Source organism: Hordeum vulgare, chromosome 6H (genome assembly GCF_904849725.1).
Source record: "Hordeum vulgare subsp. vulgare chromosome 6H, MorexV3_pseudomolecules_assembly, whole genome shotgun sequence".
In the NCBI taxonomy this organism is placed as follows: domain Eukaryota; kingdom Viridiplantae; phylum Streptophyta; class Magnoliopsida; order Poales; family Poaceae; genus Hordeum; species Hordeum vulgare.
Genome location: NC_058523.1, coordinates 560,112,950 through 560,124,459, shown reverse-complemented (window position 1 = coordinate 560,124,459; position 11,510 = coordinate 560,112,950). Strand labels below are relative to the sequence as shown.

Below are 11,510 nucleotides of genomic sequence, written 5' to 3'. Positions count from 1 at the left end.
TGGCGCGGCTACCACGAGGGGAGGGAGCCCCTCTGCGCAGCGCACGCACGCACTCTACACTGCAGAACAAGCCGCTGCTACTGCATCCTCCTAAGCCGCTGCTAGAGAACAGAGAAGCATGCACCACGTCGGATCCGAGCCGATCCGCGGAGGAGGAAGGAAGGGGGAAGGCGCGGCCTCACCTTGGGGGAAGATGGGGCGCCGAACGGGGAGGAGGAGCACCGGACCGAGGAAGAAGACGCCGAAGAAGCTCCTCCGACGTAGACCGAAGCAGGGAAGGAGTTCGCCCGGTTCGCCCCGTTGACGAGGATGAGCTCGACGGGGGGGTCGCTCCTCGGGGTCCTAACGCCGGGAATGGGACGCGGGGAGCCGCCCCGAGCCCCCGGACATGGCGGCCGGTGCCGGAGACGACGGAACGGCGGGTTGACGGAGGAGGCGCTGCACTCTCTCTCTCTCTCTCTCTCTCTGCTACTTCTCAGAAGCTTACCAGGGAAGAACGAGGGAAGGGGGAAACTGGCGGCGCTGGGGGGACAGAGAGGGAACCCTAGGGCGGAGGAGGAGGCCCCGGGCTCCTTTTATCGTCTCGGGAGGCGAGCTCGAGCCGCTGGATTAAGGGGGAGGCGATCGGGAGGCGGAGCGTAGGTCGTACAAGAGTGACGTCGGGAGGAAGAAGAAAACGGCTCGCCAGCGGGCTCTGTCGCCAGGGGTGGAGACCTACTGGGCCAGCACGGGAGGAAGACTTAATGGGCCAGGGAAAGAAATAATTACACAGGAGGTGTATCCAATTAGATAAACAGAAAAAAAAAATGCACCCAGGGAAGAAAATATACCCAAAATAACTACTGGGTTAAAAATTAAAAGGAAAATCCTGCTGGTCATGAGGAATTATGGCCCAACAGGGAAAAATAGGAAAGCAATATTTGGAGCTGTTTGAAATAAATGCAAAACAGTAATTAACCTACTGTTTTGAGTTTATTTGCACCTCTAAAAATCAAAGAACAAACCAGAAAAATTGCACCTCCTCATAAACACATTTTTTTTCTAACCACCAGACATTTTAGAATCATTTTTGGGAAGAAGGAATTTTGACATGGAAAAAAATAGGAGGGAAAAGGAGTTTAAAAAGCAAGAGCTTAAAATGACTAGCACTCACTCCTACATCACACACACCATTATCACATGCATCACAAGATAGTGCAAAACCACCACTTAACCCTAGCAAGATCACATGCACTCACAATACCACAACACTACTCCTAGTAAAAACAAATGCAACATGATCATGGCATGCAATCATAAGGTATGGCAAGGAATGATATGTTATGCATGCATGCAAGGGAAGTAAGCACTAAGGAACACACATGAAATCATGGCACAAAATGATATCATCACAATCTCTGACAAGGTGGCCCCACATGGAAGGTTACAAAAAGGGAAAGTCCTACACTTGGGGCATTACACTAGCCACCCTGGAAAAGTACTATGGCAATTATCAAGTAAACACTAGTGCACACGAAGGATGTATGGACATACATCACATTGGTCATGCTTTAATTAATTCTCCCACGTCTAAACATGATCTTTTACTTAAAGATGTCCTTCATGTCCCACAAGTAATGCAGAGGCCGGGTGTAATGCTTAAGCCTTTTAAGTAATAAAACGCCCCTTAAGCCTTTTAAGTAATAAAATGCCCCTTATTAAAAAGATGTCCTACAAGTAAACAAAAATCTTGCCTCTTTGTGCGCTTGACTGCTCATAATGATGTATTCATTGAAACTCACCCCAAATATATTTTGATCAAGGATTGGGCAATGAGGGATCTCCTCTACCACGGTATATGCATTGGAGAGCTTTATCCCATCACATCCAGAGCATTTAATTGAAAGCGTCGTTGTCAAGTTTACTCCTCCGTCAAACTGTCCTTGACGAGATGGCATCAAATATTAGGACATCCTTCATTAGGTATAGTAGAGCAAGTAGTGAATAAAGACAGTCTCCTGCTGTCAAGTAGTCAAAACAATGAGTCTGTGTGTGACGCTTGTCAATGTGTCAAGAGTCATCAATTTCCTTATCCTAGATCACATAGTGTGTCATATGCTCCTTTGAAACTTATTTTTAGTGATGTATGGGGTCATGCAAGAGATTCTTTTGGAAGAAAGAAGTATTATGTTAGTTTTATTGATGACTACCATAAATTCCCTTGGATACACTTGCTCAAATACAAATCTGAAGTTTTCTCTATCTTTCAAGAATTCCAATAACTTGTTGAACATCGATTCAATAAGAAAATAATCACAATCCAAAATGACTGAGGAGGGGAGTATGAAAAAATAAACTCCTTTTTCCGTGACATTGGGATTGAACATCATGTTTCTTGTCCTTATGTTCACCAACAAAACGGCGGAACATAAGCACTGTCATATTATTAATGTAGGGTTATCTCTTCTTGCTAATGCTTCTATGCCTCTCAAATATTGGGACGAAGCCTTCATCGTTGCCACGCATCTCATCAATCGCTTAGCTAGTAAAGTGATTGGAAACATGACTCCTTTGGAAAAATTGTTTCATAAAAAACCAGATTACAACTCCCTATATTTTTATATGTGCTTGCTATCCAAATCTTCGCCCCTACAATCCCAGCGATGATGGACAACTTGTAAGCCACGGCATGTTTATAATAAATAGAAACCACGCGGCCCGAGAGGGTTATATATACGCTTCCTGCAACTTTACACATAGTTGTTTGTTGGTCAAAAACAATGTTTTTATTTTTATTTTGAAAGGGTAGTCGTTGCCATAGGCAGTAGCTTTGCTCGCAAATCCATGAGTGCCCCGTCCATGGTCTCAGCTCGCCGTGGCTCTACCCTGCATCACAGTTGCAACTCGCGATCGTAGCCTTGCAATCACGAAATTAACGAGCTCCCATGAATACCTCGTCGACCATCGCAGCTTGCTGTCGCCACGTTGCATCAGCGTAGCATGGCATGGCAAATCATCTCCCGTATACCAGCTGAAAAATCCATAAATTCCCATCAACAAAAAATCTCCTCGGCGGTTGCCAGTCGCAACAAATATTCTCGCCGTTCCCAACAAAAACCAGTAATTAAAGAAACATGTCTTGCCATCCCCGACTCGACCTGCAGCCAATACTCTTGCCGGTTGCAACAAAAATAATTCTATTCCCAGCAAAAATGATCGTGGGTGGGTCCAAGGAAAGTAAAACAGGTTGCCATCGCCGGGTTGCAAAATTCTGGCCGGCCGCCAATCACAACAAAAACTCAGGCACAAAATTATCGCTAGTTGTAGCAAAAAAGAAAAATGGGTTGCCATCGCCGGGTTGCAGCCAAAATTATCGCCGGCCTCTGATCACATAAAAAATAAAATCTTAACGGTCCCAGCAAAAAAAAAAAAACTTGTCATCGGCAGATCACAGCAGAAAATTCTCGCCGCTCTAGGAATTGTTTCCCATGCATATAAAAACTACGTAGTTTTGAGAAGAAAGTCAATCTAAATCGCAGCACCGTACCCGTACCCTAGGGTTTACCAACCATAAACCCTCCTCAAGAACGGGCCGGCGGCGCGGCATGGCATCCGGCTAGCTACAACAGCGTCGACGGCCAGATCTCCGGCAACAAGATACGCGGAATAGACAGCGGCGGCATGGAGGAGGAGGACGACGACGAGGATTGCATCTATGAATACGACGATGATGATGACAGCGGCGGCGGCGGCGACGACGTCGACTACAACGATGATGACTACAACATGAGCGACGCGGAGGAAACAAAGGTCTGCGCCGCCCTAGTGACGTATGTCGTCTTAACCGAGGACGAGGTCCTCAGACGGCAGGCGGAGGACATGGCCGGCGTTGCCGAGGTCCTCTCGATCCCGGCGGCCTTCGCGGCCTTCCTCCTCCGGCGGTACAAGTGGATGCCCTCTAACCTCCAGGACGACTGGTTCTCGGACGACCGCCGCGTCCGCGACGCCGCCGGCCTGCCTGCTGACTGCGCCGCCCCCGTCGTCGCCACGGCGCTCAGCCCTCGTCCGCTCGTCTGCGCCATCTGCTTCCGCCGGTACCCCGCCGGTGCGACGAGATCGGCGTCGTGCTCCTCCCACTTCTACTGCAACAACTGCTGGCGCGGGTACGTCGGTGCCGCCGTCGGCGACGGCCCCCGTTGCCTCTCGCTGCGGTGCCCGGACCCGGCCTGCTCCGCCGCCGTCGTCCGTGGCCTCGTCGACGCGGTCGCCGGGGCCGCCGACAGGGAGCGGTACGCGCGGTTCGCGCTCCGGTCGTACGTGGAGGAGAGCGGTGGGCGCATCAAGTGGTGCCCCGGCGCCGGGTGCTCCCTCGCCGTGGAGTTCGTGGGCTGCGCCCGCTACGACGCGACGGACGTGTTCTGCAAGTGCAGGCACGGCTTCTGCTGGAGCTGCGGCGAGGAGGCCCACCGGCCGGTGTCGTGCGGCACGGTGCACGCGTGGCTGGCGAAGAACAAGTCGGACTCGGAGTCGGCGAACTGGGTGCTGGCCAACACCAAGCTCTGCCCAAAGTGCCGGCGCGCGATCGAGAAGAACAACGGCTGCAACCACATGAGCTGCCCCTGCGGCCACCACTTCTGCTGGCTCTGCTTCAAGCCGGCGGGGACTCAGGGGCACTACGCCTGCGAGGGCGACGTCTACCGGCCGGCGACGCAGAGGAAGAGCAAGGAGAGCAAGGAGGAGGCGACGGCGCGGCAGGCCAGGGCGTCGCTGGACAGGTACCTGTTCCACTACGAGCGGTGGGCGGGCAACCTCAAGTCGCTGGAGAAGGCGCGGCAGGACATGGACAAGCTGGAGAGGTCGGAGCTGGAGGAGATGGCGGCGGCGGTCGGCATCAAGGCGGTGACGGAGCTCGACTTCGTGACGGAGGCGTACAAGGAGATCGTGTATGGGCGGCGAGTGCTGCGGTGGGCGCACGCCTACGGCTATTACCTGGACCCGGAGCGCGACGGCAAGAAGAGGGAGCTGTTCGACTACCTGCAGGGGGAGGCCAACTCGTCGCTGGAGCTCCTGCACAAGTGCGCCGAGGTGGACAGGAAGGACATCTTCTGCTCCGGCGGTGATAGCTCCAAGGTGATGAAGAAGAAGGTGTTGAAAGATTACAGGATTAGGATGGTCAACTTGACGGTAGCGTCGAGGACCTTCATGGGGAACCTTGTCAAGGCTTTTGAGAGCAATCTCTCCGAGGTCTATACAATGAACTTCTAGCCTTCTACTAAGGTGAGAGATGATATATGGAGTATATATCATGACTGCCCCTGTTGCAGACTTGCTTCGGTCAGATTAAGAGAAGAACCCTGCTGGAACTGCATGGTATTTCAATTCTTTTGATTGATTTCTCGTCTTCTTCTAAGGTTCCTTATAGCTGTAATATGCAAATGTTGCAATATTATCTTTTCTTGTTTAAATGATTCTTTATTTCAACTTTTGCATAAGGAATTCCAACCCATCATTTACTATTTAAAATGTTTTCCACTATCCGCGGCCTAAATAATAACCCTTTTTGTTTTGGTTCCTCATGTGAGCCACATAAGAACCATTTTGTTTAATTTGTTGGCTATAGCTCTACCACATGTGGATATTGGAGAACCTATTTCCCCAAGCCCATATTGGACAACTGCCCATGAAAATCCGAAGCAACACGATCAAAAAAAAAAAATCGCAATAGCATAAGCTTTCGTTTTGAACTTTGTATGCAACGATATTCACATGAGGAATCACTAGTAAAAATGGATTTTTCATGAGCGGTTTCTTATGTGAGCCTCCTCTTGTGAAAATCTTTCGAAAGTATTTCAGTGTATATCCTTTTTACTTCAGTTTTTATAGCATTTGATTTTATTTAAGTTAAGTTTGGTAATGATTGCTTTTTCAAAGGCGTATATTATATCCATCCCTATAGATTCAAATTTATAAAATATTAGCAAACTTAAATGGCCTGCCTGTGAAAATAGTCCCTATAGGTTATACTCCCTCTGTCCCAAAATAAGTGTCTTAAGTTTAGTACAACTTTATACTAGCTCTAGTATAAAGTTGAGACAATTATTTTGGGACGAAGGGAGCATAAGTGATACATGCAGTTTTACTGCACTTTACTATCTGTAACACATTTTTATTTGGACCATTTTTAAATAGGGATGGATACTAAATTCATCTGTTCGATTTTAAAGTTAATTTTGAAAGGAGCACACTTGTATGTATTACAAATAATAAATTTAAATGAACACAATGTTTACCTTGCGCGGAGGATAAAAGATGAAAGCCACACGGAATATGGATTTTCTGCATCTCTAAATAATATTTATTATAAAATCAGGAAAGTGGTCAAATACTCAAATGGCACGATGGACTCTCTCCAATTTTAGAGAACTATTCACGCAAACATCTTGTAAAGAGGAATATTGTTTTTAAATAACTATAACTATTCACGCAAGCAACATGTGAAGAGGAATCTTAGATGGCTGGTGATTAATGTATTACCGAAAAAGACTTTCGTCACGCTTTATATATAAAGCAACAAACCATGAACATCTCAAACAGACACCACCACACCACAACACACACCCAAGCGAAGATAAAAGGATACTAAAGATGAAAGACATCAACCCCAAGCGAGCAAAAGATGAGCAAAAGGAACCACTACGAGGATGACAGGGCCCTCTACCATGAACTAGCCACCGCGAGGGCCCAAGCTGACCGCCGACGCACATGAGCTCCAAGACGGTGTCTTCGGGAAGGGTACGACGTCGGAGTGTCGCCATCGCCCGATCCAAAGGATCACGATTTTCATCCGGAGCAAACGGAGGACCAAGAGCAGCCGCAACTGCGTCTTTAGTAAGAGTACGACGCCCACATGCGTCGCCACCGTCGGCCTACCCACCGACACACGCTCTACCTTCGTACAGGGTGCAACGAGTCACAAGAAATCTGCCGCACCACCACCACGTGTTGCCAAGCCCCGGCCGCCCCGCTGCCTACACGACCACGGTTGCCAGTCCGTACCCGAGCCACGAGAACCGCCCACGAACACCGCAGCTCCCACCAAAGAGCCGCCGCCCTACATCCTCACACCCCCATCGCCCATCGGAAGGGATGGGCCTTCGCCAACCGCACACCCCTACCGAGTCGGAGCCGACAACCGTCGGCACACCTCCACCGCACCAAAACATGGACTGGAGACGACAAGACGGGGAAAGGGGAAAGAGGAGGAGCGGCACAAACCTCGACCGACACCCCTGCCAGTGACGGGTGGCCTCACCACCCATCCCTCCTGCCTACCTCACCCTACGTTGCCCCCTGCAATGCCCATCCACAGTCGCCAGTGCAGGAGCGCGGGGAGCCCGCGCCGACCGTCTGCCCGACGAGGAGGGCGCCGTAATGGATCAGATCCACCTCGGAGACGACCAGAGGGGGTGCCACGCTGGGCAACACCAGAACGAGCATGGGGGCAGCATCTCTTGTGCGATATGCCCACAGAGACGCGCCCAAGCCCGCCGGCAAGGCACCGCGTGTCGCCCATAGACGTTGTCCCGCCAGATCTAGTCGAGCCCACACCAAGCTGCCACCGCTGCCACGGGCGCGAGACCGCATCGTAAAGCCCACCACATCACCACCAGGAACTCGCAACCCTGCCGCTAGAGCCCGCCACTGTGCCCCTCACCAACGAGGCGCACCGCTGGAAGCCGTTGACCTGCGCCAAACGCCCTCGAGCGAGATGTGGAAGAGACCCGCTGCCACGGCGTCGGCAGTCTTTGCCCGTCAGCATGGCCTGGCGGCGGCGAGGGAGGGAGGGGACGAAGGTTTGGGCCGAAGCCGGTGGATAGCCCCCCCCCCCCCCCGGTCGCCGTGCGGGAGCGACGCGGGGGGAGGAGGGTGAGGGATCTGATTTTCCAATAACCGACCAATGTATTTGCAAGTTATCACTGGTGCAGAAACGGACATTGGTCCCGGTTGGTAAGGCCCTTTAGTCCCGGGTCGCCAACCGAGACTAATAATTTGGGACTAAAGGCCCACCCCCTTTAGTCCCGGTTGGCCACGACCCGGGACTAATGCCGCTCCACGTGGCTGGCAGGGCGTGCCAGGGGCGGGGACCTTTAGTTCCGGTTGGTGACACCAACCGGGACTAAAAGGCAGTGTTACGCTGGATTTTTTTTTCTAAAGGAGGGGTTTAGGGGTTTCATACATCGATCATAGGCATCCATCCACTTTAATCATATATTATGTCATATTACTCATCATCATCTTACGTACTCATCTAACAACTCATCATCATCTTAATCATATACCAAGTTAAAATCTCATAAAACAGAAAAACATCATAATAATCATCATCCTAATCGATCATGCCAAGTTAATATAAACCAGAAAAACTTCTCTCTCATCAGACCTAGTCCTCACTCGTAGGTATACTGTCATAAAACAGAATAACATCTATGTCTCCGTGATGAAGCACAGAGATCCAACGGTCTTCAACTTGTGGCTTGCGATCCTTCTTTATTTTTCTCCATGCTTCAATTTGAAGCCTTTTTGATTTGCGGTCCGTTGAGTATGGAGCATCGAACCGAGCCCTCAACAGGCTTTTAATTGTCATATGACCTTTGCCATGCATCAACAGAGGCACTACATCATTTGGCAGTTTCTGTTAAAGAACGTAATAATAGCCTCGTTAGCAATGTAATCAACACCACTTATGCAATAGTAGAGTGTACATAATTAGCAAACTCTTACCAAGATATTTCGGCGAATGTCATACAGGTAAGAAAACTATCTAAATCATACAAATAAGTTTTTTGGAATAAAGAGGATAAGAACAAGAGGATCACCAAGGTGGTGGCGGCAACGAGATGGTGCGGGAGAACGATGCTGGTTAGGATGGGGACGGGAAGGCAGTAAACCACACCTACACATATGCAAACTAAGAAGTTAATTTGAGCTCAAATTGCATATAAATCAAATAAACTCCCATATAATTACTCCCAAACTAAAACCCACAAATCACTATAATTATAGAGCATTGCACGAGCTAATCTAGAGATGAGAGATGAAAGGACAAAGTTGCTAACCTTTGTGAACGCTTGGATGGAATGGGTGCCTTAAATCATACAAATCTAGGAAGAAATTGAGGATGAACTCGAGCAAGGGAAGATAACGGAGGAGAGAAAGGAGGAAACAGATATCTATCTCTATTCCCGGTTTGCATTACCAACCGAGACTAATGGCCCTCGCAGGGGCCCAAGCGTGACGCAACCCTGCCACCACCCCTTTAGTCCTGGTTTTTAACACAAACCGGTACTAGAGGTTCCTAATAAACCGCGACTAAAGCCTAGCCTTATGAACCGGGACTAGTGGAAGCATTAGTCCCGGTTCAAAAACCAACCGGGACTAATGCGTCGAACCAAAGGCCTCTTTTGTACTAGTGCATGCCTCATATTTTGGCAAATCAATATTTTATCGAGTGTTTCACAGCTTGCAACACTCGTTTTTCATGCTACTATGGACGAATGCAAGGAATTTGCCATGATTTGATCCACCATTTCTTCCTGTTGGTACTAAGTACTAACCCTTCTTGTGGTAGTATCGCATTTTTGGTAATATATCTTAGTTCCACTATCTCATTGTCATGGTTGTTGTTTCTTAGTGTTCACTAGATCATAGAAGGCGCGCGTTGCTGCGCTCGTCTATTTTTACTATGTATTGGTATGATTTTCACAAATATTTGAAGAAAAAATGAAACTTAAAGCTAAAATGGCATGCCAGCAAATGTGAGAAAATATGCTAATATTAAAGTTGTTTGTTGTTGCAGTGAGTACATGGAGGTATCGAAATGAGGATGATCTATCTCAAGAGTTTCTCATCAATCACATTAGAAATAAAGATAAAAAGACATTTCTAAATCTCATCATTGGTCGTCCTAATCATCAATTTAAGAATAAAGCATTCAATCTGGATCACTAAAAGAATCTCGTGACAAAACACTTACTTTTTTTATCCCTAGCATACAAAAAGGACCCATGCCTCACAAGATGCTTTACAACTAACACATTATACTTGACAAAACATATATCTGACGTGAGCGAGTTCTTTACAAAGAATGTGCTTTAGAAGGTTTAATTGTCGATGCACAAGATGCCTTCAAGATTTACAGCCCTATAAAAAATCTGGGGCTCTTCTTTAATCTGTTGGTTCAGGAATCATCTAATAGCACACAATACATGAAACAGATTACTCCATTAACATTTTCCAGAGCACGGACTCTTTTATCATGAAACAGAACCATACAAAAAGTTATATAATGAGGTTAAATCCAACCTTCAATGAAGAACCAAAGCTAACACTTATTGTATATTTTTACATCTGACTTCTGGTGCATTGAAGGGGACACTATGACTTGACATAGTCCATCTAGTTGATGCAACTTATCATAAAGAATTAAATGACAACAGCAAACAGCTAGGTTGAAACTTGGCATCGTCGGGGAAGAGAATCATACACCCACTAAGAAAATGCAAGAGACAGTCGTTACTTGGTCCGATGGCTCAATGAATCTGAAGTTCAAAACATAGCCTACGCCTTAATTAAGCATTATCATTTTTCTACGATGAGAACCAACATGCAAAGCCATTGAAGTAAATCAGAGAAACATTTTACACGAAAATGCTCGATTTTCATAACAAGGTTCAGCTGAAAGGGGAGAAAATCTCTATCAGCTCACCCTAGAATGGGATCAAACTCGACATACCACTTCTGATGGTAATCACAAAACCTACAAAACAAAAAGGAAGCAGATCAAATCCTCACAGCACAACTATCGAACCAGCAAGAATTTTTGGCCCATCACCGCTCATCGAGATAGAACTTATGGTCTACCCTCATAGGTTGCTTTATTGAGAAATTCAAGAACTTCTTGAAAGCAACAGCTATCGCTGGTGTCACTGGAGTTGCTCCCCATTGTTACAATGTTGGCTTGCTAGTGCATCCAGAAATTGTGTCAATATGGAGGACAAAAGGGAATGTATGCAAAACTATGTTCATTGGCCTTAAAAAGAACACGATCCTTTTATTCCATTATTTACATTCTTTACTATAACATTTCGATTATTTTCAGCCTCTCGGAACTATCCGTGAGTAGTGGGCACGTGACGAAAGAACAATATCATTAGTCATAGTCTACACACAAATAGTTGTATAAGCAAATATTTTAGTGTCGAGCCTAATGCCTAGAATGATTTCAGGCTAAAGAGAAGTGGCTAGATTTTAAAAAAATGATGTTCCGATGGTACATGCATCGTGCACAAACTTGATTAACTGAAGGCAAAAATATATACGAAGGTTTTAGACCTGACTTTACTTGGTTGGGTGATTTCAAACTAAAAAACAAATATCTAGGTAAATCCTTCAAATTTTGGGTACAACTGCTGTAGTTGTTTTATTAGGAGCTTGTCTCATATGGATTGAAACATATTATGTTCACACAAGAT

General features: G+C 47.2%; 1 protein-coding gene across 1 annotated transcript; it reads left to right on the top strand.

Annotated features, from left to right (window-relative positions):
* Nucleotides 1-3,765: 3,765 nt before the first annotated feature.
* LOC123405921 (probable E3 ubiquitin-protein ligase ARI5) lies at nucleotides 3,766-5,244 on the top strand. Its single transcript, XM_045099434.1, has one exon. The coding sequence runs from the start codon at nucleotides 3,766-3,768 to the stop codon at nucleotides 5,242-5,244; it is 1,479 nt and encodes a 492-aa protein (XP_044955369.1).
* The last annotated feature ends 6,266 nt before the right edge of the window (nucleotides 5,245-11,510 follow it).